This window comes from Melospiza georgiana, chromosome 22 (assembly GCF_028018845.1).
Source record: "Melospiza georgiana isolate bMelGeo1 chromosome 22, bMelGeo1.pri, whole genome shotgun sequence".
Taxonomy (NCBI): Eukaryota; Metazoa; Chordata; class Aves; order Passeriformes; family Passerellidae; genus Melospiza; species Melospiza georgiana.
Genome location: NC_080451.1, coordinates 9,270,777 through 9,294,597, shown reverse-complemented (window position 1 = coordinate 9,294,597; position 23,821 = coordinate 9,270,777). Strand labels below are relative to the sequence as shown.

Genomic DNA, 23,821 nt, shown 5'->3' with positions numbered 1-23,821 from the left:
GAGTATATCTCTGGAGGCTGAGTATCTCAGGTATTCCTGTTTCTGGGTGTGACAGAGTTCCTAACATAGCACGGTGGAAGTCACTGCCAGAGTAGATTACAAAAGAAAAACTAAGTAACTGCAGTAATGAACCAAGAATTACACAACTTGCCTCTAGTTTACACCTGGTTACTTGAAATCACTGAACAGAGCAGTGGTGCAGTCTGCTTTGCTGTGTTATCTTGGCTCTGAAGGATGACAAGTTTGATTGTTGCTGGAATCATTTCTCTTGCTGTAACTGCTCATTCAGAACTTACTGATCATCATTACCTTTTCATATTACTGTGTAGTGTCCAGTTTCAAATATTTTTTAAAAGTGTCCCATGGGATTGTTTAACAAGGTATGGTTTTCTCTTCCCTGTGCTCTGATTGCCTCATGTGGCTGTAGAGATGTTAAGATTAAATACTGTAAATCTCAAAGGAACACGGGCATCATGGACATGAAGTTTATTAATTTACTTGTAGAATGACATCTGTTAATAATAATTTTAACAATTCAAGGCTGATTAGTAGTTGCCAGTTTTATTTGGAGTTTATAGTGTGTGTAGTAATGTTGTCTCACAGTGTATTTTCAGGTTTTGAGTATTATTTAGACACTTGTGCAAGTGTGATTGTCCAGGGTTACCACAGATCCACGCCTGCCTGGTGTCATGAGTAGCTCACAGTGGCAGTGCATTAAATAATGAGCTTTTCAATAATGAGCATGAAATAAATGCATCTGTTGGTGCCCTTGTCTTGGGGCAAGGCATTGTACCAGCCCTCAAACATTGCTGTGAGAACCAGTTTGGTCTCTTACTTCCATAAATGCATAAAACATGACTTCTTTGACAGGGAAATGTTCTTAAACTCAGCCTCACCTGACAGCTCTCAGTGTTGTGGTGATATGGATGTACAGGTTGGCAGGCAGCATATGTATTTCTTTTGCTGCTGCTGTTATGAAGAATGATTAAGTTGCTGCTCTTTGAGAGTGCTGCAAAGCATAGATTAAAGATACACTTGAAAAGGTAGCAGTGCTTTCATCTGAATTTGAAACAGTCCAGTTCTTTAAGATGATTGTTTTACAGCTTTGCTTATAGGAATTTTTTCTCAGCAAAGGCAAAATGGCAAGTTATTAATGCATATCCTTTAAAATGTAAGTTATGGAGTTTAAGTTTCTTATTTCAGTGTAGTACTGTTCAACTGCTGCTGAAAGTAGGCAGAAAATGTTGTATAACATTTTTTCTAAAATGTCACATAGTATGGAAACAGGAAAATCATCTCAGTCATGTTGGACAACTTCTGATGTATTTGCTGGATTGCACTAAGAGGGGAAAGAATTACACATGCCAGTAGCCATTAACTACAAAACAGTTTCCTAACTGTCCTCTGGAAAGTTTTGAAGGCAATGGAATGATTTATGTTCATCTCCTGTTTCTTTTTGCACTTGTTTATTAATTGATTTTCCTGAGTCAGTTATTTGAAAAATATTTTAAAAGTGGTAGAAACTCTTGTTTCAAAATAATCAGATTTTGTTTTGCTTAATCTTTTTTCCTTTTTCAGTATTGGAACTGCTTTGACAGGACTTGTGGACTTCTATTATATCAAAAGTTATTGTCACAAATTCCTGAGATAATGTATAGTTTACATAGAGAGTTCAGTACTGGGTTCATGCTCTCTAAACACTACAAAGGTAGAGTGCAAGATGCAGAATTTGAGTAAGATTTTACCTGAATTTTCCTGTAATTACATCTTCTGAGAATTCACCTAATCAAAGCTTCATCTCAAACAATATAGTGGATGTGAGGTAAAGCCTCTGTTTTAAAGGATTTTACAATAATTGAGATTTTATTTATCTCCTGATGGAAGAAGTACCTGGATTAAAAAAAAAGAAATAATTATGAAAGCTTCTGGTTTGTTTTTTAACAACACTTCAAGCACTGATAATTATAATAAGGGAGCTTGGCTCACCTGAGTAAACATGCATTAAAGACTGGTAATTAACACATTTATTTCCTCCACGCTGAAGGATTTTTAAGTTAAGCACTGGGAGGTGTAATCCTGTGGCACAGTGGGAGTGTTTTATATGAGGAATGCTCATTCTGTGTGATTCTGCAGCTTGCTGTCCATAGGTGGAACTGTTGGAATGTGCAGGTGTTTTCTGATAAGAGCTGATGTTTTCATCTTCTGCAGGGACATCCTGATAACAAACCTGGATGCATCCATGAGCTATGCTGAGCTCTGTGATGAAGTGCACGAGATGTGTAACCTGCAGCAGGAACAGCCCATTACCCTCAAGTGGATTGATGATGAAGGTATTGGACTGAAATACTTCAGGGTTTGTTGTTCACTGTAGTGCAGAGAAGGGGCATGAGGAACTTGTATAAACAAATATCACACTGTGGAGTTTTTTGTGCAGCCCTGTTCTAGAGCAGGAAGCTTGGAGAAATGAAACTTAAGACATCAGGGTTGATTGCAGTAGTGCCTGAATTCACTTCTGCAGAAGCCCCTTGTCAAAGTCAGGGCCTGCAGAACTAGAACTGAATACAGAAAGGTGGAAAAACACCAGACTGGTTTGGCTAATACTTTTAATGGTATGTTTTCGTTTTTAAATAGCTCTCTTAGCTGATAGTGTTGTTTGAGTAAATGGAATTTCAAAGCACTGACCTTGGAAGGAGGTAGCTGGTAGTCAAAGACAACTCAGCCCTTTTTAAGACACCAAGGACAAGTATTAATACTCCTAAATTTGACTCTTTATATTTTGTATACCAAGAAGGACAGAGGCACTCGTACCACCCTCAGTTTAGTGGTGGTGTAATAAGAAGTAACCTGATGAGAAGGACATGGAAGATAATTACATTGCCTGTGCTTAGCTGGTTGAACTGCATGCCTGCTAATAAAGGGAGATTATTGCAGGGTGGAAGAAAACCCCCTGAGTTTGGAGTTGGAGGATTCTAAGACAGGAGTCCTGTTAAGTGTTTCTTGGTTGGGCTCTCTGTTGCATTGGCTTATTGAATTTACTTAAATTAAAAAGAATTTATTCAGTCTCTGTTCTAGTAAGTATTTTCCTCTAGTCTTGGTTAAATACCTGCACAACCTTTCTGTGATTCCTGGGTCTGAGTGGTTGAGTTCCAGCCAATCTGCTGTGTTGGCTGTTACTGATCCTCCTGGGTTTTCTGAGTTATCCTATTTCTGCATGCAAGTGTTTCCACTTATTGCCACATGGAATTTAAGTTCATTTGACTGATTGCACAAACAGATGTTCTCTTTGAACTAACTAAAAGCAAACAATTGCCCATGGCTTAATGAATAAACAAAACCTACCAAGAGATGAAGAAAATAGATTTTCTGTTGGGCTTTTATAATGTTTCTTTGTTTTTGACAAGATCCAAAAGGTTTGAACTATGAATAACTCACTCATGATAAAATTCTGTAAACATGCAAGGAATATGGATTGTTGATTTGCAGTACAAATAATTCTTTTGTCTTTCATGTTGCATTATTGCTGCATTTATAGATCATCAACAGCAATAGCCTAAAAGAGAGGTTTTACTTTACAAAATAAGGACATTTTTAAGAATAAGAAATTGAAGTTTAAATGTTGCTTGACTCTGGTGTCATCACTTGGCCTGGATATCATGAGGCCACGTGTCAGCCAGGGTGTGCTGCAGGAAGGGACACACAGAGGGACAGGGGTTCAGTGACACCCGTGCTCTGTGCTGCCTCTCAGTGCATTGTGACGTACTGTACTTTGTGTGTCTGCTTAAGTGGATTTATGGATTAATTATCCAGTTTTAACAAAAATAACCCTCCCAAGGTAATGCTGATAATGTGACCACAAGCAGACATCAAGAAAATGGTGGGGGGGATCTTTAGGCATATGTGTTCACTTTTATTCTCTTGTTATCCTATAGGATAGTTCTGTCTACTCAATTTTGATGAAGTTGGAAGGAATAATTGTGTTGTTCCATTTTGGCTTTGATCAAAATGCCCCCTTAATATCAAGTTGATTGAAAGAAAGGCAATACCTGAAGCTGGTACATATTTTACTAATTAAAATTCTTCAGTGGTAAATTTACCTGTGTGTTGCTTTTTTTTGTTAGGTGACCCCTGTACCATCTCCTCTCAGATGGAGCTGGAGGAAGCATTCCGTCTGTACTGCCAGAACAGGGACCAGGGGCTGATCATTCATGGCAAGTATTGCAGAGCTCAGGAACCTCTCCCTGTGTGCCTGATCATCCCCACAGCTGCTCCAAGTGTCCTTTGTGGAGCTCTGCCCTGGACTTTGGTGCTGAGGAAGGAACTGGGGCTCAAAGCTGAAACTGTGCAGGAGCTTTGAGTTCAGCACTGCACAGATATGTTCTTGCTTTACTCCAGTATAAGCTCCTCCCAGTCTAGAATTAAATTTTGATTGTATCATTTCTCATGTAGAATTATTTAAAGGCTTCCAAAAACTGTTTGTGTGTAAATATATTGAAGAATCAAGGAGAAAGTACTACTGAGATTCTTTTACCTTAAAAATCTGATGTTTTTGTTGTAGTTTTCCCAAGTACTCCAGAGAAACCCGGCATGCCTTGTCCAGGAGAAGATCGTGAGTACTAAAATGTTCTCCCATTCTAGCTAAACATTTTGTTTTGGTCACGTGGAAAAGAAATATATTAAAGGATTTTCATAATCCAGTGCTACATATGTGTGTTTCTGTTTTGTTTTCTTAAAAGAATACAAAATGTTTTACATTTTGTCAACAGACAAATTGCATAAATCAGTGTTGTAGCAGTGTTTTAATGTTTCTGAGGATTAATGCTGGTTTTTGTTGTTGATACATTTGGAGGAAGAGACAACAGGATTTTGGATGCCTATTTGAATGTAGGCCTTTGCTTTTTTTGTGGTTATTTTGGTTTTTTAACTTTCAGGTAAAAGAAATTATGTGCTGATGAGGGAGATGCAGCCATTTTAATAAAAAGGTTATTAATCTCTATAAAAATAATCCTGTGAGAGGTAGATAAACCTCCAGAGGAAGGACACATAATTGATATGGGTTACCTGTATTTGTAATAACCTGAACTGCACAGGGATAAAGGGATTAAATAGCTGTATAGTCAGCTCTCATTGCAGAGGGATGGCATCAGGACTTTAGTTCATATCTTGGTAAATGTTAAGGAAAGGAATGGGAATAATTGGGTGCCAAAGGTACCAGATGATGCTTGGCTGCTCACAGGAGTATAAAAAAAGCTAACTGAGGAATTTGAAGGACCTTTGCTCTTCTCTTTGAGAAATATGAGAGGAGATAAAAGTAATTGCTGATAAGAGCAAGTAATGCATACTAGGAGAAAAGTACTTGGTTGATCAGGATTTACACTGACAGTCTGGCTAAAGATGAGTAGGGCAGTGGTAGTAGTTGTTAATGATATTTTTTATCAGAGAATAATGCTAATATGCTAATAATAAAAAAAAAAGTTCTCTATTGAGAACTTCTATGAGGATGGAGAGAGGTGAAATAAATACCAAAAAATTAGAGTTCAAATATGATTTTCTACATTTAACCACATCTAACTACAGTAGATGAAATGTTGATTGTAAAAACCAGGTAAGTTTTCATATTGATTAGGTTATTGAAATTGTCTTTTAGAAAGAAAAAAAAAGTAAATGTACAACATTAATTCTTTTAATTTTCTGAACAAGGCCAGCAGATAAAGGCTCTTCTGCTATGATTAGAAGAGTTAAAGAAATTATTCCTGAGACACCTAATTTAATGAACTCATTAAAGGTGTAGATATTCTAATAGGAAAGTTTTTTGTGTTAATTTGTTTGAAGTTTGAGCTCTCTCAAGCATGAGATGAGCTGCAGAGAGCACAGCTGAGTGTGGCTCAGCTGACCTGGTTATTGTGTCTGTAGGGTATTTCTCCCTGTTTGGTTTTACAGGTCACGTTCAATCACACTCAGATTGTTTCAAAATCCTGTTTAGTTGGATGTGCTTGATAAGGGATCTCTGGTCAGGTTTCTCATGGTTTCATGGATTAATTTGATGCACATTACCTTTGCATCTGTGGGGCCTGCATGGAAATTTGGCCTAGTGGCCTAGGTATAGCTATTTTTTTGCAACAGAGCTATTTAATTGTATTAAAATTGTAATTTAGCATAGACTAATACATTCAGGATTGTTGCTTGTTAGCCAAAGGCCCACAACAAATATCTGCATTGCACTTGGACTCTAAGGGAACGTTACTGGTGTTGGTAATACAGTTTATTGAAGGAACTATTTATTTTGTCAGGACTGAAATATTTGCTTTGCTTCACAAAATATTAATCCTGTTTCAATTTCTTATTTAGTCTTTATCACTGTAGTTATAGTCATAGGAAATCCCTTTAAAAGTGAGAATATTATGTAATATATGGATATGTTTGCTGGAGCATCATGTTTGCACTATAAAGGAGATTATGAGTTTGCCTCAGGTTTTTTCCAGAGACAAATAAACAGTGAAGTAGTTGGTCTATCCAAAATGAGCTTCTACTTAAATTAGCAGTTCTCAGTGTGGATTGCTGGTTTGTTACAGACCTACAGACAGTTTGAAATGGAGTTTTTAAATAAAGCTATTCAATTGTGAAATAATTGCATTTCCAATCTGTTGCTCAGATGTCTCCATGTTAGGTCATGGAGTTGCTCTTCCCAATAGTTTGTGGTCTTCTGAAGTGCAAATCTTTATTTCTGTAGGATTGTAGGGTTTTTCTTTCCAGCTCCTTCAGAACAATAATACTTAAGAAGAAGAGTGCAGGAATACAGACTGGAGGGTTTGCATTTATGTTGAAATTTAATAATAGAGTTGCTACCTATCCTCACCTTTGTTAAACTGATACGGTTTTGAGATTGTACCAGCCAGCAAAGCTTGAAATAAAAGCTGTAATGCATTAATGAAATAAACCACATGCCTAATATTTCAATTCCATTTGCATGACTTAAGGAAAGTTATTTCTGTGCTTGAAGAACCTTTGTTCTTATATTGATGTGGTGCTGTCTGTGAGACAGAATTTGCACAGTCTCCAGCATCTGCATTTGTATTGTCTCTGTTTGCCTTTGCTGCTGGATTTCTGTGCTGTTGTTGGAGCCAGCCCCAGCTCTCAGTGTCAGAGCACAGCTGTGGTTCCAAGCAGCCCCTCTCCCTGAGCTGGCAGTGCTGCTGGGAGGTGACAAACATCTCCCATCCCTTCCCAGACACTAAATGTGACCATCTCCCATCAGCCTTGCTGAAACATCTCCCATCCCTTCCCAGCCACTCAATGTGACCTCTCCTGGGTGTTCCCAGCATCCGCTGGACTGGAGCCTTGGGTGCTCGATCAGTATTTCCTGATAAAGATGGCAGACTTTTAGAGCAGTCCTGCATTTCAGTTTTACTTTCTCAGTGGATGAGCAGTTATTTCAGGATGGAATAAACAAGGTTGTTCCAGAGGCGTTCGCTGTGTTCTCTCCTGTGCCTGGAGGTGCCAGCGCTCCTGACAGCGCGTGTGGATCCCAGCAGCTGATTGGCAGCTTTATAACTTAGTTATTGGAGTCTCAGCTTATTTACCCTGACAGATCTTGATCTGATTTATCACTCTTGGTGCTGCAGTGCATTGTGTAACACGGCACATCCAGCTGAACAATCCACATCGATTTGTAGCACTTCCCTCACGGAATTGCCGGCTTTATCAGAGAAATTCTTGTTTTGGTGACATCAGCTCCTTGACATCCATGCCATGTTTTAGTTGTGCCTCAGCTGCTAGCTACAGCCTCTCAAGGGAGCCAGTACCACCCGTGCCTGGATACATGAGGCAGAGATGTGAAAGGGAGAGACGGGGGTAACCAGTCTTCCATTAAATATTTGCTCTTAATGTTCGAGCTGATCCTGCCTATTGTCCTTGGTGTCTAATGGTATTCACACAGCGGCATCCGTGGAATAAAGGGAAAATGTTTCATTTCATACCTACTACATTGTAAAGAATTCCATGCTGAAGAGGCTAAAGAATAAAACCCAGTGAGTAATGCATGCTTTTCTGTAGATTTTGTGTCATCATTGTGGTTGCTGTTGCGAGCGGCGGGCACTGACGCGGGCTGTGTGTACGTGTGCTGCAGGAGAGAGGAGAACTCAGCATTTTGGTTATGGTACAGTCGCTGTGCCTGCCACCCTCCTTTGCAGCCATGGATTGTTACAAATGCAGAGATTCCTGCTGCCTCTGTGCGTAGGGATGTGGCTGAGAGACCTCCTGGAAATGCTGATAAAATTGCATTGAAAGGACTCCTGGGGAATGTATTTTAGGAGGAGAGGAACAGAAGAGTGAGTGATGCTGCTGCTGCTAATATTGGAGATTAATGAAGGAAATGTATCCCAAAAACCCTGACGGTATGTGCTCAGGGCCTGTTTATTGTAGGATTGCTGATGTAAAGGCTGACCATTTAGGAGCATCATTTTCTGAGGCCTTTTTGTTGAATTCTGCTTAGTGGATTGTTATAGATGGCTGTTTTTAATTGTGAAATACTTGTTTTGAATTAAGGGTTACTTAGTTTCTAATATTGTCAGAACGAACTGTGCTAGTTCACTTCTGCTTTACAAATAGATCTGTGTATTTAATATTAGAATTCATCTTGGGTTTGAATAGCTAGTGCCAGCAAATTTTAGGGTTGTTTTGCTGTTGGCTTCGTTAAATAGGGGAATGCAGACTATGAAACCTTTAATTAATTAACAGAAGAGAATGAATGTGTTTTAAATGTTTTAGCACTCATTATGTTAGTGTGATAGTTTTTATTATCTAATATTTCTGGCTGATTTTGCTGCCTTATTTTTTTGGTAATGATTACACTGTGTTGTGCATGTCTGCTGTGCTCTTTGTTTATCTGCTCAGTATTTTAGCATTAGGTGTTTGGACTTCATTTTCCCCCCAAGCCATCTTTCTTGAAAATTTCATCATAGGCTTGAGTAAAGGTATCGTAGTAACTAATTGTTGTTGTGGGCTTTTTATTTTAGGTATAGATATTTGATTTTGCCTTATATCCTGCCTGATACTGTGAAATAGCTTGAAAAGGCTTCTTGCTGGAGTAGTGTGGCCTGTAAATATTTTTCTAGCTCATAAGGCAGGTTTTTCCCTTCATTTGTTACTGTATTGGCAGCAGTGATTAGGTTATTCAGAGCACGTGAACCAATTTAATCCCCCAATGAAGAAAAGAACTATTGCCACCATAGAGACTGTTCTGAAGATGCAGATTGGATTGCACTGGATAATTAGGCAATTTTGAAACTGCTAGTAACCCTCTCCTGGATTTTAGTAATTGGACTGGGGGGAGGGAGGGACTGTACTATTTTAATGTAAGATATTTTTGCTTAGGATTTAAAAATAGCTGTGTCATAGTTTCTCAAGAATACCTGAAATCTCTTCCTCTGTCTTAACTGCACCACGTTTGTGTTGTATGTGACATATTTGAAAAAGAGACAGATTGTGAGGCAGCATAAGTTACTGAGAACAGAATTGTAGCTAAAGGTATGGTTTGCTTATAGTAATTTCATGATTTTTAATTCTAAATAATTGTAACAGTTTTCTTAGCTATGAAACATCCAATGAAGAATAAAGGGCTGGACCCTGCTTTTTATAATTCAGGCATAAAATGATAAAGCACAAGTCTGATTGTGGGATTTAAGATCTGCTCTTAATTAAAGATGCTGGGTGTCTTAGCAGATGATTGTGTTACAATTTATAAACTATAGACTAAAACTACAATGGACTAAGGACTGCATGGGCTGTTTTTCAAGGTGCCATAGCAAATAATCTGTTTTCTTTATTCCACTTCCCCTCTCCTAGCTGTTAGTCAGGGTGTAGTATATGAAATGCAGAGAGTATGTCACCTGGTTTCAGAAAGCTCCTCTTTGATGTAATGTCTGGTTCCTCTCCCTGTGCTGTCTCATATCTTATAAATTGCTAAATCCACTCTTGATATTCAGGCACTTGGGTAACTAAACGGGCAAGGAGGTGGTGAAGCTTTTTGATTTTGCTGGAATTAGTGAATATTTGTGGGCCTGCTAAACCCCAGTTAGGCCTGTGTGTTTCAGTAGCTTGGGAGAGCTGTTTAATATGAAACCTCCTCATTTATACAGCCAAGGTTAATGATGTATTATTGTACTTGGGTTCTGTGTAATACTTTTGGAAATTAATTTCTCTATGCAAGTTCTGGTTTTTTATGTTGAACTGAGCCACAGAATCCACAGCAGAGGCCTGCAGGGCAGGTGTATGGGCTCTTCACATTGATCTCCTGGATTTTGGAGCTGCTGTGAGAAACCAGATTGTGTGTGAGATTGTGCTGCTCATTTGGGGTGCAGAGCACCAGGAGCAAACCTTGGGAGGCTCTGAGAGCAGCTGGAGCCTCTGAGGGCTTGCAGTAGTACAGGTCTGGGGGGTAAATAAAGCAAAAAGCAGCAAACCTGAGGCTTGCTGACAGGGTGGCTCCCAGGAGAGGCTCAGGGAGCCCTGGGCACTGTCAGACACAGAAGGCTGAGCAGCCTGTGCAGTTCATCCTGGAGCCACACGGGGAAGGAGCTGCCATGGGAGTGGAAAAAGGCAAAGCTGATCCTCTCAATATTGACCAGAAAGTGCCTCATTTGTAACTCGAGTTCCATTGCTGTTCCTCCTGCATCTCTTAGGGCTTGTCCTTGAATTGGGAGCTGGGGATGTGTTTAAAAGGAAACCAGAAGCTATTTCAAGGCAGTACTCCAGGATTTTAGTCTGGCCTTTATTTTTATAATAAATTACTACTGCTAATGCTATTCTTTCAATAATTTAGATTCTTTTCTAGTGCTCCTCAGTAAAGCAGTGCAGGTGCCCTGTGACTGGCACAAGACACCCTGTTCTTCATTTTGTCAACTCTGATCCAAAGTTACCAAAATTTAATTTCAATTTCATTCCAAGCACATGTTCTGGAAACTCTTGGTAGTTCTGTGATGATCAGCTCCATGTGCAGTAGCACTTTGCAGTACAAGCAGAATTGTCCAGGTAACTCTGAGATGAGGGGAGATGGGACAGGTCACAGCCAGTGGAATGTTTCAGTGCATGGAGACAAGAGTAGGACTTCAACTTAGATAAAATCAATTGATAAAATATGCTAAAATTAATTTAAAAATCATGTTTGGCATAGGATAAGATTAATCATTAACCATTTTCTAAAGGACAAGAAGCCAGGGAAATGGGACTCTTCAAGCAAAATCTTCTATAATATTTTCTCAGGGATTTGTCACTAGCTCGCTTTTTATTTTTCCTTTGACCTTTTCAATAGACATGTCATAATTTGCTTTTTAAGATAAAAAACTCTAGCTGAAAACTATATCTGACCAAGTTATAACTGATGATACTTGAACAATGTGGCTCCAGTTCCTTCTGATTACTGTCTCAGTCACAGGAACTGGGCTTCTCCTCCCTTTCAGTTACCCACAGGTGTGAACTACATGTGCTCAAAGGATGAACATTTTCTTGGCAATTTCTTTGTCAGGTCTAGGGTAAATTCTGCTGTTAAGTCTAGGGTAAAACTCCCAGCAGGTCTTAAATCATGCAGGCTGCTGATGAGATACAGCAGAACCAAATTCTTGCAGCAAACTTCATTAGGTTGCTCCTCACTGTTTTGGTTGCTTTCTTCAGTGACCCCAGGGTGTATAAATGACTTTCTGTTATCAGGCTTTTATTTATAGTATAAATTATTGTTTCATGGATGTACTAAGACATAGAGGTTTGTATAAGAACAAAACTGTGGCCTGAAAGTGGATGCAGATAGTACAGATTGCTTAAATGTTCAGAACTTCATTGTGCTGTACTTCAGTCCTAAGTGAGGTAAATTAAAGAATGAAATATTTTAAATAAGTACTGGCTCAGTACTCTTTCAGCTTGATCAAGCATTCTAATGCAGCTCCTAAATGATGCCAATAGAACATTAAATTCACTTTTCACTGTAGTAAATCTTTTAATGAAAGTGATTTTTATTTTGGGAGAATTAATGATCCAATCATCAAAAGAAGTCTTTGGGCTTACTATTAACCATGCAATGCAGGTTTGGTTTTGGGGTTTGTGTGACCACTGACTTTGTAACCAGAGGAGCCAAATGCACCTCATAAAAGGCTGTGAATTGAAAATTGCCCAGTGAGAGAAGGGAAAATATGAACCTTTTTTCTTTCCTAAACAAAAATATTAATCACCTTCAGAAGCAGGGACTCAAAGCCAGTTGTCTTCTGGCCCTTTTCATAACATCCTTTCAAATCAGAGCAGCAATAGAGCAGGAGTTTATCCTGTGTCTGGGCCAGCCTTGCAAACACAAGTGTCAGCACAAGAGGATGAGCAGGTTGTGGTCACTGATGTGCCCAGAGAGGAACCAGGACATGGTCACTGACTGCACTTAGTGACCATTTCTTTGGTAACCCTTGGTATATTTTGTTGTTTTCAGTAAATCTGATAAATTGCACATGAAATCAGATGTGTGAGTCAGAGGCTGGCTCCAGATGAGCTGTAAGCACTGCTGTATTTGTGGCATTGTCTCTGGAGGTGTCACTGTCACCTTGCAGGGCCACAGAGCCATTCTGGCAGCAGGATGTGAAGGTGAACATCCAAGAGCTCAGGCATGAGGAGCTCTGGGGTGTTGCAGTGCAGCTGGGACTCAGCTGCCCCTTCCAAGGCTCTGGGGAAGGATGTTCACCCAGCTGTGCTGCAGTAGTGCTGCTGCTCTGTGGGACATTTGTTTCCTTGTTGGTTCTCCACTGATCCTAAACCTTGGTCATTGTTGCTGTCCTAACTGTGCTTTTCTTCACAGACTTTGTAGTTAATTTTAGTGTCTGTTGAAAAGGATGGGAGATGGTTTCCCAAGTGCTAATCAGCCTTCAATTGAATTTTAAAAAGCTTTCTTCTGGCCATTTAATATTTTGCAATAGCTGCAAGGGGTCAAAGCATTTAATACCTCCATATTGTTAAGGATACTCTTTTCATTTCCCAACTTCAATTGTATGCAGCAGCTTATTCATAAAAGAAGGGCCACTTAACATCCAATGTATGTCTTAAAATTGCTTTCTGAAGCATGTAAATTGTTTCAATGTACCTATTTGTAGGAAATTAAATAACAGATGTCAAGCAATGTACTATCAAAGTGTACTTTGGAATTTAGTCTCCCAAAAAATGTGTTCTACTTTTATTTGTAATTTCTTTATCAAGTCCAGTCTATCTGAAATGCCAGTATCAATTTCCCCCTTGTAATTCATGAGTTGGTTTTGAAAGAATGCTCACTTGTGTGCTCAGCACAACATTAAAAGAACAAAACAAAAACTGGGCATTCTGGTAGTGTCCAGCTGGCAGGCTGGGTAATTGGCCTGTAAACAAGTTGTATTAATCTCTGAGAAGTGATTTGCAGCAATAGCAAATTACCTCTGTGCTCAGGATAGGAGCAGATTTCATTAGGGCTGGATCACATAAAAGCCAACTTTGGAATTGCATTTGGATCCAAATGAAGAGGGAGTAATTCCTGTGGCCATCTTAGTGCCCTTCATTGGTGGAAACCAACTGTGTTGTCATTTGGACAGGAATTGTGCCTCCTCCCATTTCCCCCTGCTTTTCCAAGTTACATTTTTCAGCATCAAGTTCTCATCCTTTCTGTGAAGTTCTGCAGAGCTCATTATGGTATTGGGGAGTACCTTCTGTGGATAAATTAATTTGGAATTAACACTGAACAGTAAACATTGCTTGTCAGTTTATATCCATAGTTAAATTTTGTGTGTTCATGTTTTTCCTCAGAACTTTTTTCTACAATATTTTTAAAAGATGAGGAAAGAAGCCCCAGCCCAGTCCTAGGAAATGTCACTGGAAGCCAATATCAAATCTATTTGCAGGGTTTCCTGTGCTTCACTGGTAGTGATGTAGTTGCACAGTTTGACAACAGAGGGAAGAATTGCACAGCAGCAGCTGTCAGTTGTTCCCCACTGCTTTTAGGTAGAGGCAGCTGGTTTAATTTTATTTTGAGTACTTTTATTTCCCTTGTACTCTTACTTTGAAAAAGCCTGTGTTTTTTTCTTTCAATTTTCCACTCTTGGAAGTACATAAAGTTCTGTACCTTCATTCTATTTAATATATATATCTGTGTTCTCCAATTAAAAATTGTTATCCCTGCTAAGAGCTTAAAATATGCTTGATTTTTTTTAATCTAAACGTTCTCAGATACAAAATGAGGGTTTGAAAGAATTTTTTTTTGTTAGGCAATGTCTTGTGTTTAATATTAATCATCAGAAAAGATTACTTTGTTTAATTAGGAGTATATCTCCATCAGACTGCAAGCAGCCAACTAGAACTCCTTAATGATTTAACTGATGTGTGCTGTGAAATCAATTAAAAAATAGCCCTTTTCAATAAGCTCAGTAATTAAATAATCAGACTTTTGTGGTGGCATTCCTCCTTCTAGGTAGCTGGGATCAATCCTGTAAAACCTTGGTTTAGTTCCTGGTTTCAGGAATCACAGAATCCATTCTTTATTTTATTCTGAAGTGTTCTAGAAACACATCCCTGAAAATGTTGTTTGGGTTCATTTTGCCATGGGAAGGGATGAGATGCAAAGTCAGATGAGAGCTTTGTTCACACAGCACTGACAATAAATTGTTTCTTAACTCAGGGTTTGCACTTACTGCCATTTTGTGAATCTAATTATTGTTCAAGGTGCTCTCTTTGATCTGGTAGAGCTCTAGCTGGGACTTGTAGCTGGTAATGCTTCAAAATAACAATGATCTTGAAAACCCAAACTCCTTTTTTAGCCTGGCCTTATCCTTGGGGGAGTTTCTGGGAAGGATGTCCCCTTCCATAAGGCTCCTGCCTGCTCAGTGTTCCAGGGGTGGAGGTCTCTGGCAGCACAACCCTGTGGTGCATCAGCCTTTGTCCCAGTTTTGGATCCTTAGTGAGCAAGAGGGTTTCATTCTGTCATAGAAATTTAATCCTAAGGTGTAGTAATAATAGAATGTGTGCTATAAAGGTGTGTCTTGCAGGATTGCTGTTTTCTCATTTTTTACCTTGGCCCCTTTTGGAGCCAGGGAATAGGAAATGGGGATTGATTTCCCTCAGCCCCTGCACTGACCCATGGCAGTCCTGGGGATCAGCTGTGGGGGTTCCCACTTTTTAAAGCTGGTCTATATTAAGCTCAGTTTTTGTTAGACTGTTGCCTCACAAGTACATGGTATAAACCCCTGCCTTTGATTTAATATTTATCATTAATTAGGGAGGTGACTTGCTCCTCTATTTACAGACTTCATCAGCACAAGCTGCTCGTTAACTTATCATTCACTTAATATTCCTCATGTCGGTGATAAGCTAATGTTCAGATCACAGATGTATTACATTGCCTCCATATGGTGCTTTGTCTAATGAATTAATTAACTATTTTGGAAAAAAATCCTTGTGGAGATCTTTTCCTCTTGGTGATAGAAATGGTGGAAGGGTTTTCCATTGGTGTTTGTGGTTGAGCATATTTTGGGTAAAACCTTGCAGTCATTTTGCTAGGTTGTCATCTTAATTTTCTTTGCACTTGAGGAAAGTTTGCTTTAAGGTTGATATTTGGCAGGTTTTGAAGAGTTGTTTGAGTCAAATGGCCAAAGCCAGTGTCCATTTCTGTTCCTGTAGCTGTATCTTTGCCACTTTGGGTGTGCAGTCTTTAGGCTGCTTTGAGAATCTGCTTGGTTTTCTTTTTCCAAATTGTTAACAATTAGTTTAATAGTGCAGTATCTGTTTCAAATGCTTGCACAGTAAACATTTGCACATGCAAATAGAGTAGGTATGAATATTTGGGGATTTGGCACTGTAGATATGTGGAATCACAGAAACTTCAGTGCTTCCTTTGGAAGGACAAAAATAGAGGATCTAAAATCAGACCCAGAATTGCAGCCAGTGTTCACACATTGCGTGTCAGTAGCCTGTGAGTTTTGGCTTGCTCAGTATATTGTTAAAATAATCTCTTGACAAAGAAACTTTTTACTACTTGCATTATCATTTGACACAGAAAATAACTGTGTTTTTCTATTTTAAAAAAGTCTTCATCTTTGATGAAGTGTGAATGTTTGAAACTTGGAAGTAACATTAAAGATGAAAATCTAAGATGCTTTTGCATTAATTCCTGAGGATTATAAATGTACAGTCTGCTTCATTCTGACAAAGTATCAATTATAAATCAAGTCTATCAGAGTCCTTATCCCTCCTGTACCCCACAGAACCCACCTGTACCAGCTGTGGGAAGCTGCTGCCCCTGGTGCTGTGCAGGGCTTGGCTGGGTCACCCCTACAGCTGTGAGCAGCTCTGAGAGGGACCCCTGTGGCACAACAGTTTAATATTAAATATCAAATTCTCTAATTAGCCATTCACATAGAAGCTGCTCATCTGCATTTAAACAGCTGCAACAAAAGTAACTGGGAGTAGATGCTGGGTTTGGCTTAAATAGATTAAATGTAACAAATCATTTAGAATATATTAAAAATAATCATAGACCTGCACTTGACCTGCCTGAACAAAAGAAATATTTCCTGTCAAGGTAGAAATGAAGTCAAATGCTGTAGCTCTGCAGACTTGGAGTATGTTGAATGTTGCATGTGTGAGGTGTTATCAGTACCAAACACTCCCACTATCAGTACCAGCCATCCTTTGTGCGTGGCCGTGGAAGGTGCCAGGGCAGAGCAGCAGCGCCATTTCCCCGAGGAGCTGCTCCTTTAACAGCTCTGTCCCTCTCACCTGAGCCAGAGCACGGAGCTGTAACGGGATTATGATCATGTGAGGGAAAGGAGACAGGGCTGGAGGGAAGGGAGAGGCACATCCTGCCCCAGCCGTCACTCACGGCCGCCTTCAAAAATCCAAATCCCCAGGGATTGTGGCTGTGCGTTGATATTTAGGAAAGCAAGCTTGTTCTGAGTCACAACTTGCTTCCCCTGCTGTGTGTGGTGCTGCTGGGCTGCCATGCTGCTGCTTTACACCTTTCTGCTTTCTTCCCTAGAATCCATCTACCGCCGGGGAGCCCGAAGATGGAGGAAGCTGTACCGAGTCAATGGGCATTTGTTCCAGGCCAAACGTTTTAACAGAGTGAGTACTGTTGCATGAAACGTTGGGGTTTGCTCATGTTCTGTGCTCATTGTTTGCCTCAGTCTGTGCTGTTTCTGTGTTGGAGTGTTGGGAAGAAAGGAAAAGCAGGATGCTTGTTGATGTGACATTTCGGGCTCTGCGGTGTTATTGGAGTCGTAAGGAGCAGGCAAAACTTGGCAGTGTTTGAATTTGAGTTAATGCAGGATTGGTGGAAATTATTTCTTTTTAAAGTCTAAAATGCTGTGTGACTGTTTAAGCTGATACATCCTTGGAGCAGCTTCTCCTCTCTCCACTCCTGTGATTTTGGCTGCTTGTTAGCAAAATCTTTTACCTTCAGAACACTTTGCCATCCATAAAAGTTACAGCTGCTGATTTGAGTTTTAACTGTTTAGTATCTGGGGTACTACACAATCTCAGAATTTTAAAAGGATTTTTTTATTGAGCTAAAATACAGCTGTGTTTGGAGAGCCTGATTTAATCCACATAAGGAAGTGAATGTGGCTTTAAGGCTGAGACACCTCCTTCACTTATCCCATTATGCCTAAGTATTGCAGCATATATATAAATGTACTTGGGGGAATTCCACACAAAACTGAGTGCACTCAGAAGAGCTAACTCTTTCATTCAGCAGAGACATTTTTTCTAATAATTGAAATAACAGTTTTTTCTAAAATTTCCTACCCCAAAAATGCACTGAAAGAAGGAAAAGCCCCTTAAAACTCAGCATTTTATCACTAAAAATGTTAAAAATATATATATGAATTATCACATGGATTTGTATAATGTATTACAGGAATAAAATAATTTATAATATGAAAGTATATTTTTAATGTTTATTTGCTACATAATACCATATTTCCTTTGAAACACTATGAATGCATGCTGCCACATTAATAATCCATAATGTTATAGATAATGATGTTTTATTTGCAATGAGGTAAATAGTGAATATACACAGAGATTTTGATACCTCATTAGGATGTCACAATCCTGAACAAGACTGCTTTGTACCTGCATGCAATGACATCATACAGAGCCAGAACACAAATCACATCCAGCTGAAGTTAGTGAGCAGGTTACCATAAACTGTAAAATGTGACATGAAAATGGATAAATTAATGAGAAATTATGGTCATGTCTGCATTACTGAATTCAATACCAAATTTCAATGTTGATGGAATTTTTAAGGCTGGAGTATTGCCTTAAGGATTCATTCCTGCTTCAAAGTAACCTTTTGCAACTTTTTCAGATCATTCAGATAAATGAACACATGCAAAAATTTAAACTTTAATCTTGTTGAACATAACTTAAAGGTGAACTCCCTGGTATGGTTTTGACTGCATATGAGAGGTATGAAAGGGTTACCTGAGTTTCTGGTGGAATTTGGGACCTGCCCCTACTTTAGGGCCTGACAGGTTTTATTGAGTCTCAATACTGCTGCTGCAAAACCTATAAAAGGATCCTGAAGGAAGTCTGGTGGGCCAAGAATTTTGGAAGAGGTGGCAATAGATGTCCCAGGCTTCCTCTCATCAGGCAGTTTTGGGGTTGTTTTTCTTTCCTCTGGGCAGTGCAGTTTGGGTTTCTCCTGATGGAGGAGGACTGGCTGCACAGATGAGGGCATGGAATTAAGTCTTGTTTTCTACAGCTCCCAAAATTCAACAATAATTTTATACTTATGCTGGGTCTGGGTGACTCCTTGGTGTGCAAGGATCTCAGATCGTTGTTTGGCACTTTGGGTGGATGAAGTGACCATAGCAACATACACTGGAACAGTGATTTAAAAACCTCTCCTGTTAAAGTCAGCACCAGGATGTCTGGCTTCCTCATTTACCCTCATTTTGATTTAACTCACATGCTCTTTTCTTACATATGTTAAAACACCACAGGTTTTTGATGCTCAGTGCAACACAGAGGCTTGATATCAGACATGATTAATGGGTTTTAATTATGCAAAGTTTCTACCACTGTTAAAATGTATAGGTGTAGATGTAGAACACTTTTTTTACATTGCCTGCTTAACATTTTGTGCCAGTGTTCTCCAACACAGTCAGTTTAGGTGCTCCTTATACATAATTGTGTAGTACAAACTTCTGGCAGTTTTGTTTGGGTGATCTCTGTCAAAACCTGAGATTCTAAATAGACTTATTCTCTAAAAATAATTTGCTAATGTCACACTGTAATGTGTTCCATATGCTTGAGGTATTTATTTAAAAAGAGCTGCATTTAACTGAATTCTGGGTGTGAAGTGTAACCCTCAGCTATTATTATAATTCTGGACATTCTAAAATTATTACTGAACATCTGGTGGGTGACTGGGATGGGCTCTTTGCAGCAGGGATTCTCCTGAACTGATGCTGAGCTCTGTGCCCTGCAGAGAGCTTACTGTGGCCAGTGCAGTGAAAGGATATGGGGCATCGCAAGGCAAGGCTACAAGTGTATCAACTGCAAGCTGCTGGTCCATAAACGCTGCCACATCCTTGTCCCACTGACCTGCAAAAGGCATATGGTGAGTGTGTGCTCTGGCCAGGGCTCAGGGCTGCCTCTCTGGCCTCTGCTGCCCTGGTAGATGGGTCCTGAGTAATGAAATGTGGGCCTGGCTCTGGGTTTGTAACACCTGGGAGTGTTTGGGTTTCAGTTTCTGTGGAGGACAAGCCTTTGGATTGTGAGCGAAGTGAGAAAGAAAGCTTATGATGTGACTTCAGTGTGCTCAAGCTTGAATTTGACTTCTCCATCAGACACTGACAGCCTCAGAAGTTATTCTTCTTAGCCTGTGGGAATATTTTAAGAACTAAGGCACTATATATGATATACATATAGTGCCTTAGTTCTAAATTTATATATATGATATAGTTCTACTATAGAACTAATAGTCTTGGTAGAAATCATGTGTTAAACATTCCAACTTGGATTTACAAATAAATTTCTATATATAATTTCTGCACTTCTCTTTTCAGCAAGGCTTATTGCTTCCCTGTTCCTGCCACCTCAGTTTCTCCAGTACTGTTCTCTCTGTGGCCCTCAGTCCATTGCCAATGCTGGTGTCTTTCCTGGGCTTTAAACATCAAAACATTGAAACATCTGTGTATCTCAATTTTAGCCCTTTCCTGTATTCATCCCCAGTATTTCACTGGTGATTGTATCCTATTTGTGACTTAAAACTTAATCCAGTGATTTTCTTTGCTGGTATTGTCTGTGACTTGCCTTCTCATTACCAATTCTTTGCCAATTACTTTTTCATGCTGCTGTACTTCCTGGAATAGTCCTGCTTGTCTTGGGGATGAGCCCAGGGCCCAAATGCAATATAAAATATTGTTATTGTGGTCTTCACTAATTTATGCATAATGAGCAACAATTCATGTTTTTATTAAGCAGGAAAGGAATATGCCAGTGCTCTAAATGGAGTGTGTAGCATCATGCTGAAGTGTTTACTTGGTTGTAGTTCCATGTGAAACACTCAGAGGTCTTTAAGTAGAATAAAATGTTGAACTTTGCTGTAAAACACCCCACTCTCATTTTTAGAATACAGCCAAGCACCTGTTGTAACTTCAGAGAATGGCTGATGCAGCATTGAGGTGTTGGTGGGCTGGTTTTGCCATGCATTACAAAATGTTAATATTTGGACACGTAGTCTCCAAAATCAGTTTTCCTGGTGGGAGAGGGGAGGATCTCGTGGGGTTCCAGGCAGGGCAGTGCCAGGGCTGCATGCCCAGGGGTTGGTTTGTTTGTGTGCCTGTGTTTGGCAGGATTCGGTCATGCCTTCCCAGGAACCTCGCTTAGATGACAAAAACGATGAGGCTGATCTCCCTTCAGAGGACACTGATGGAAGTGAGTGCTTTCTGACTTTAGAACCCCTCTTGCCCTCATTTCTTCCTATTCCTGTTTACAAAAGTGGAAAAATATGGTCAACTGGTCAATATGGTCCAGTAATGTTTAAAGCAACCTGGTCAAAATATGGTCAATATGGTCCAGCAATGTTTAAAGCTGGCCATAGCTTTAATGTTAAAATAGTTTAGTGTTAAAACCTGGTCCTAAGCTACTAAATATCTTTCAGCTTATTGATTTTTAAAACTACTTCAATGAAGGCTTTGATAACTTTTATAACTTTTATTATTTTTCCAGTTCCCTACATTCCTTCAAACCGGAAACATGACACCATTAAAGATGACTCTGAGGTATGTTCTTAAAGTATTTTTGCAATTTGTATTTATGTACTCCAAATCACAGAATGAACTAGATTGGAAAAGACCTTTGAGATCATCAGGTCCAACCTAATCATTCACTGTTTTATAAAATAGCTGATTATTTGTTCTGGGCTTCCAGCTCTTTTGAAAAGTCTGGGTTTTTTTTTTCCTGAACATTGATAATTTTAAAGCATTTTTATTGGAATTTTTTTTCATATTTCTTGTGTGTTAAGCTGTTGTCATTCCACTCATGATCCAAGATACCTTTTAGCATTTTTGTTTTCTCACTTCCATTTGTTGGAATAACTGATTTACCAGAGGGTTTGACTTCTATGGTCCTTACAACAAATGGTGCCTTTGCCATTGCCTTGTGTGCTGTCCCTAATGGATGCTCACCCTTTGCCACCCTCAGGGTATTCCTGTGGAACTTGGTTCAGTCTGGTGACCCATTAACTGCCCAGCTCTCTGAGAGAGTTCATATAAATAATACCCAAACATTTCTGCACAGCTCCTGTGGAAGCACAAGCAGAATAACATACACTTAGTCTTTTTTCAGGTCTTTTGTAGAGGATCTCACTCAATCTCTGCACATCAACAATGTTATTCCTTTAAAGCAGTCTGAAAAATCTGAATATGCTTCACTTCTAAAAGGCTTAAAGACATTTCTTTGAAGAATGCTCCTGGCATGTTTAAAATAAATAGGATGCATTCTGCACAGCACTGGTGGTTGTTCTGCTGTTCCCCTCTGAGCAAGGCTGCATCTTTTTCCTTTGCCTCCACTACAATGCTTGTCACTCCATTCCTTTCACACTCGAGTAGCTCCTGCTCCTGCCTGACTGACTGCCTTATTTTCAGTCATGTAGCTGCAGATTTTTATCTCAAATTCAGAAATGGAAGGGTAAAAATTAAAAGCACATCAGAGAATTATAATTGCTCACTTTGTCTGGGGTCAGTGCTCAGGTTTGTGTTGAAATTTGGGAGGTGCTGTTGGCTCAGCTGTCCTGAATTGCACTGCTGTGATTGTCCCACCTTGGCTTTGAGCTGAAATGATTTAAGGTATCCTACAGAAAGGAGTTGGTGTTCTGGGAGCTTTGTCTAGAATCTTTAAGCTTAGAGCAATCTCTTCTAATAGCAGTCAATCCTAGATCAAGATTCTTTATATAAACACTTTCCACAGTTCTGCAGAATGCTGATCTGTCTGCAAGTACAGTGTGTGAGGTCAGATAAAAATAGGCCACTGAAGTGTGTCAAAGCCTTGGGTAGATTGGTAAAACCTGAAAGTCCAAGTACCTGCTGCATTCATCCAGTTCAGCTGCTCCATCTTCAGTCCCAGGTTTTCACATCTCATTCCAGCAAATAGCCAAGATGATAAAATTTCTCTTTAAAATAATGAATTTAAAAATAACATTCTTCATAGTGGAATATTTCCTGCAAATTCTGAGACTTGAGAAATTGAGATCTGCTTCTGTGTATTCCTAGGAACCTGTTAGAAATCTTAATTTTCATTAAAATTATAGTGAGCTGAGCACAGACAGATATATTCATTAGCCAATGAGTGTTTCCTTATTAATCCTATTTTTAGATAGCCTTTATTAATTTGTGCTGTATCTGTCAGAATATGAACAATGCTCCTCATTTTGTGTAGAGGATACAATGTACATCTGGGGTTCAGGAATTTGGATAAACCTCATTTCTCAAGGCACTGCCTTCTGCTTTCTAGAGGGAGTATGAAAATGATTAGTTGGATGAACAACTGCCTTGGAAAACCAGTAACTTTTAGTAAGAGCAAACCCAATATTTCTAAACAAATGTGTTCCAATCAGCATCCAGCCCTGGGTGCCAGTACCAAGCAAAGTCAGCAAATTCTGTCCAGTGCTTAAAGACCTCTCTGCTTTAATGGTTACTTGCTATGAAAATGTATTCAGTTTCTAGCATCTGTTTCTTTTTATACAGGATCTCAAACCAGTCATTGATGGAATGGATGGAATTAAGATTTCTCAGGGGCTTGGGCTCCAGGACTTTGATTTAATCCGAGTTATTGGCCGTGGAAGTTATGCCAAAGTTCTTCTGGTTCGGTTAAAAAAGAATGATCAGATCTATGCTATGAAAGTAGTGAAAAAAGAGCTGGTCCATGATGATGAGGTAAAAATCTGTGTTAATTGCATTCTTTTACATACTATAAAAACTTACCATGCTTTAACACAAACCATTCAGCTGAGCAAGAAGCTCATGTTTCAGACAGAGAAGTTTTTCTGACTTTTGAGTTCGTTTGTCATCAACACTGCATGAAGCACCAGGATCAAATCTGACAGAAATGTCCCTGATTTTAATAACTAACAATTACTAATAGTCTTGGTAGAAATCATGTATTAAACATTCCAACCTGGATGTGCTAATCTGTAAGTGATGAGATAAATGGGGTGGATTTTGTGCATTTAATTTTGAAAGAAAGCAAATGAGTTTTCCAAGGAAAAGCATTGTCTGTGTGTCAGTAAAGGAGCTGAAACTTTGTTCTTGCACTCATGCTGGCACAGCCT

The 23,821-nt window shown here is 39.3% G+C and overlaps 1 protein-coding gene across 2 annotated transcripts in view; it reads left to right on the top strand.

The window, feature by feature from the left end:
• PRKCZ (protein kinase C zeta) overlaps positions 1-23,821 on the top strand; it is a 41,828-nt gene that overhangs the window by 2,527 nt on the left and 15,480 nt on the right. Inside the window, exons 3-10 of one of the 2 annotated variants that reach the window (XM_058039271.1) lie at positions 2,209-2,330; positions 4,119-4,208; positions 4,556-4,606; positions 17,018-17,103; positions 19,478-19,609; positions 20,847-20,928; positions 21,223-21,275; positions 23,238-23,426. In XM_058039271.1, coding sequence (XP_057895254.1) covers positions 2,209-2,330; positions 4,119-4,208; positions 4,556-4,606; positions 17,018-17,103; positions 19,478-19,609; positions 20,847-20,928; positions 21,223-21,275; positions 23,238-23,426 — 805 coding nt within the window. Of the gene's footprint in view, positions 1-2,208; positions 2,331-4,118; positions 4,209-4,555; positions 4,607-8,141; positions 8,391-17,017; positions 17,104-19,477; positions 19,610-20,846; positions 20,929-21,222; positions 21,276-23,237; positions 23,427-23,821 lie in introns of those variants that run through there. The other variant, XM_058039272.1, reaches the window with a different exon arrangement.